Source organism: Vanellus vanellus (assembly GCF_965231255.1).
Source record: "Vanellus vanellus genome assembly, chromosome: 2".
NCBI lineage: Eukaryota > Metazoa > Chordata > Aves > Charadriiformes > Charadriidae > Vanellus > Vanellus vanellus.
In genome coordinates this window covers 30,736,096-30,740,205 of record NC_138906.1, presented here as the reverse complement: position 1 = coordinate 30,740,205, position 4,110 = coordinate 30,736,096, and the positions used below count along the sequence as shown (strand labels likewise).

The window sequence follows — 4,110 nt, the reverse complement described above, 5'->3', positions numbered from 1 at the left end:
TCTGGGCGGCAGAATCTCGAAGGCGGTGTGAGGGGAGAGCGCAGAGGAGGGGGTGGCAGGCGGCCCTGAGGTAACCGGCCGTTGGAGGCTCCGCGCCCCCCGCCGCCCTCAGCGCAGGCGCTGCCCACACCGCTCTCGGTGGCGGAGCGGGGCGGGGCGAGGCGGCGTTGGCGCCTGCTCGGCTCACCCCCGGCGGAGCGGGGCCGGGGTGCCCCGGCAGGTGCCTGCTCCCCGAGGGGCGCTGCCGGCCGGGGGCCGCGCTAAGGCGGGGCGTTGCGAAGCCCGGGGCGCTCGGCGGTGTCGGAGCGGGGCGCGGCGGCAGAGCGCCGGGCGGGGAGTGGCGAAAAGCCGCGGCGGAGGGCCAACAGGCAAACGCCGGAGCTGCTATATCCGGGCTGCGGCGGCGGGCACCTGCCGCGCCGGGGGCCTCGGGTGACATTGGGCCTCGGCAGCTGAAGGCGGAGGACGGGCTCCGGAGATTTGTAGAGAGCGAGATCTTTGCCTGCGCCCGCTGCCGTCATGTTTCGCGTGATGGTCACCCACGCCAAGAAGCACCCCAGCGTGAGTACCCGCCGGCGGTCACCCGGCGGAGCCCGGGGTTCTGGCGCCTCGGCCCCGGTGGGCCGCGGCCCCCTCCTCCTTGCGCCCTCCCCTGCCGGTCGTTGGTGTCCCCCGGCCCCGGCCCTGGCGGTCGCCCCTCTTCGCTGTTGCGTCTCCTTTCCCTCTGGGTGTGCGGCCCCTCGGGTGGGCTGGGGCTGGTGGGCGAGACACGGTCAGGTCGCCTTTTTCTCCTAGGATGTGTTGGGCCTTTCTCTGGCGGCAGCAGCAAGGCCCAGGGTGGCTCTTTCATTCTTCTCGCTCATCTTTTTCCCTACGCACTCCTCTCCTCCCATTTTCTTACCTTACATTCAGGGGTACGGAGGGGAGGGGCTGTTTTGGGCAGTGGAGGGACTGATGTTTGTTTCTCACAAACGTGCTGTTACGGGACATTTGGTTGTTCTGCACATAACGGTGTTTTTATCATGTCTGCCTTTTCGTAGCTGCCAGTTCCTCTCTGACCCCAGGGGTGTCCTGCACACAGGGAGCTTGTGTCAGGATTTTAGAGGGCCTTGCGATATGGCTCAAAGTGTATGAGCTCGTTCTTTGGTTTGTCATTGCTGTAGTCAGAAATACTATGTAATAACACTATGCTGTTCTGTAGCAGTATGATATTTACTGTTTTTTTTTTTTTTCTTATTCTAGTTGATCCCTCTGTTTTTGATCATTGGATCAGGAGGCGTTGGCGCAGGCTTGTATCTCATGCGCCTGGCAATGTTCAACCCTGATGTCTGGTACGTATAAAATAATTCACAGCACGCACTTCTTTTGCTGCATATTTTAAAGTAAACTTCATTGTCTTGGTCTGTGTGTTTCTGGAGGTCTTAATGTCTTTCTCAAGTGTCACTGGCACTATGTAGTGATTTTCTTAATTAGGAGAATGGTTTGTTTACCACGTGATATTTAGAGACTGCTGGCAAAGGACTGTGTCTTCTGTGGAAACTTATTTGGATGGGTGACTCTCCATGGCCTATTAACCACAGTATTCATAGGGATTTTATTTATTTTGAAGGTAGTGTGGTTCTCTTAATATGTTCTCATATCTTGCATTTCTCTCAATAGCTGGGACAAGAAAAATAATCCAGAACCTTGGAACAAACTGTCTCCCAGCGACCAGTACAAGGTAAAATGAAAAATACAGATTTTTAGGAAACATAATATCAAAGGTGTCACCTACTGCTTTAGGGTGTTTGAGTATATTGGAACGTAGCTGTGCAACATTTGTTTGTCTCTAGAACTCAAAGCAGAGGGAGCTGAGTTTGAGATTCTAAACTTTGGTTGATTATGGGGTGAAAGGAAGCAGTCATATATATTGCACTGTAAGAAAAAGAGGAATTATATGAGAGGGGAAGAATATACTAGCTTATAATACTCAGAAAGAAACTGCAGGGAGAAAGACAAAACGTTGTAAGTTCTGAAATAAAGCTTTCTGAGCTCTGAAGTGTTGGCCTGTACGCATGAGAAGCAAAGCAGGAAAAGTGTTTAACATAAACAGTAATTCAGTTCTACAGTTGATTGCTTGAAAACAAAACAGTTGTCTGTAAATAACTGGATGCAATAGAAATGTTCTTTAAGTAATATTCAAGTTATTTCTTTGAACTAATGAGGAAGCAGGAAGAGATGTGTAAAACATTTGGTAGTTTACAGAAATCGTGTTTTTGTCATGTTTTACTAAAGTGGTATTATAATAGATTTCTGTTAAGAATATTTTGAGATTATCCTCAAGCTACTAAAAAAGCAAACCTACTAGGTTTTCAAAGCTGGTGTCTGTTCAGTACTATATCTTACTGTTCAAATCATTGAAATAAGCATAAAAAACCCTACACTCCAAAATAAAATATGTTGCGGTTCCCTTAAAGGTCCAGGAAGAGCTTACTACTTTGTTTTCATTGCTGCTTCTGGAATGTTGCTGTTTCTTAGATATCTAAAAGAGGCAAACTCAACGTAGTGCGCAGCACAAATTCTTTTAAAGAGTGCATGCCTTGTGTAGTATTCCCCTTCTGTCTTAGCATGCAAACACAACCTCAGGGTTTACCATATTTGGGTGTCTGTGTATCATTGGGGATTTTTTTTCCAAATCTGTACTGTGGGAAATGGAAAGGCAGATACTCTAAATTGAGGATGACTGTTTAGTAAAAAGCTCTGATACTAGTTTTAGCTTTTGATTAAATAATTTTTCTTTTTGTAAACTTATTTGTCATATAAACTTCCCCAGTCTTGCCAAGGAAAAGAGTTGAAGACCTGATCGTTACTGTAGGAGTTGCACAGAAAGCCATAATACGAATGTGCTGTAGGCTGTTTTGTTTTCTCTGAGGAAGTTAAAAAAAAAAAAAGAAATTTGGGTGTAACTAAAAATAATCAAGTTAATAGATAAATATTTCATACTTTTTTCTTTCAAAGAAAATTGTAACATCACGGGCTTGATGTCAAGTCAGGCTGGAATGCCAAAATATGCTTTTAGTCTGTAAATTCATTGCCTTAGTGACTATTTGGGCTGTTTTGAATTGCTTGCAATAGGATCCAACTTTATTAATATAAACTGAGAGTGTGGAAGGATCTGTTCTTACTTTCCTTCCTTCTTGTCATACCTTGCAGTTCTAGATGCAAACTTGGCTTTTGCAGCACTGCTCTAAAGGTTCCCTTCTGACACTGTCTGTTTGCATACACTGTGCTTTGTGCCACTTGGCAAGCTAGCTGTTGCCTGCGGTGTACAAGAGCACATAGATTTGGGGCAGAAAGGATAAACTCAACAGTACTGTAAGAACTTCCTGTGAATGGACTTTTAATTGTGAGGATTAAAGAAGAGGTACTATGGGTTTTCTCTAGTTGTAGACTTGAGCTCTGCCTTATTTTAAATGCAGAGCTTCTAATACTGTATGCAGAATGAAGATAATATTAATAAGTTACTGCTCTTCAAATTTGTTTTTTATTATTGTCTAGTGTACAGACTCAGTCTGTGATTTCAGTTTCCCAACGTGAGTTCAAATGATATGTGTTTTTTAGTAAATACTGTGGAAAATAGATAGTCGAGCTTCTACTAATTTTTTTTTCCCCCACTCTCTTTCCTAGTTCTACTCGGTTAATGTAGACTACAGTAGACTGAAAAAGGACCGTCCTGATTTCTGAACAACACACTCATCTCCATAAGCTGCACAGAAAGGTCTTCCGGAAGCCGTCCGCACAATTGTCATGCTTAATCATCCAGGAAATAATCCAATTTGCCTCATGCTTCACTAGGTCATGTGTTCGGAAGTGTTTTGATGAGGCTTAATAAATGTCTGAAACTTGAAGTGTCTACTCTTTACTCAATTTTGCAAAATAAGAATATCTTCCTATTAACAGTTTGTTGTATGATCAGTCAAACAGTAAGCAAAAGCCAGTTCACATTTCCTCAAGAAAGTCTTGGTGGGATTTATACTCAGTCTGTTGATTTTAGAGGAATAATTGCGTGTTCGTGCAGTATACCAAACTGCAAGAACTTGAAAGCACATATGTGTGTGTATGTATTTCTTT

At 45.1% G+C, this 4,110-nt stretch overlaps 1 protein-coding gene across 1 annotated transcript; it reads left to right on the top strand.

Annotated features, from left to right (window-relative positions):
- Positions 1 to 401: 401 nt before the first annotated feature.
- On the top strand, positions 402 to 3,887 carry NDUFA4 (NDUFA4 mitochondrial complex associated). Its single transcript, XM_082479124.1, has 4 exons — positions 402 to 561; positions 1,243 to 1,331; positions 1,660 to 1,720; positions 3,667 to 3,887. The coding sequence occupies exons 1-4, from the start codon at positions 520 to 522 to the stop codon at positions 3,721 to 3,723; spliced, it is 249 nt and encodes an 82-aa protein (XP_082335250.1). The 5' UTR covers positions 402 to 519; the 3' UTR covers positions 3,724 to 3,887.
- The last annotated feature ends 223 nt before the right edge of the window (positions 3,888 to 4,110 follow it).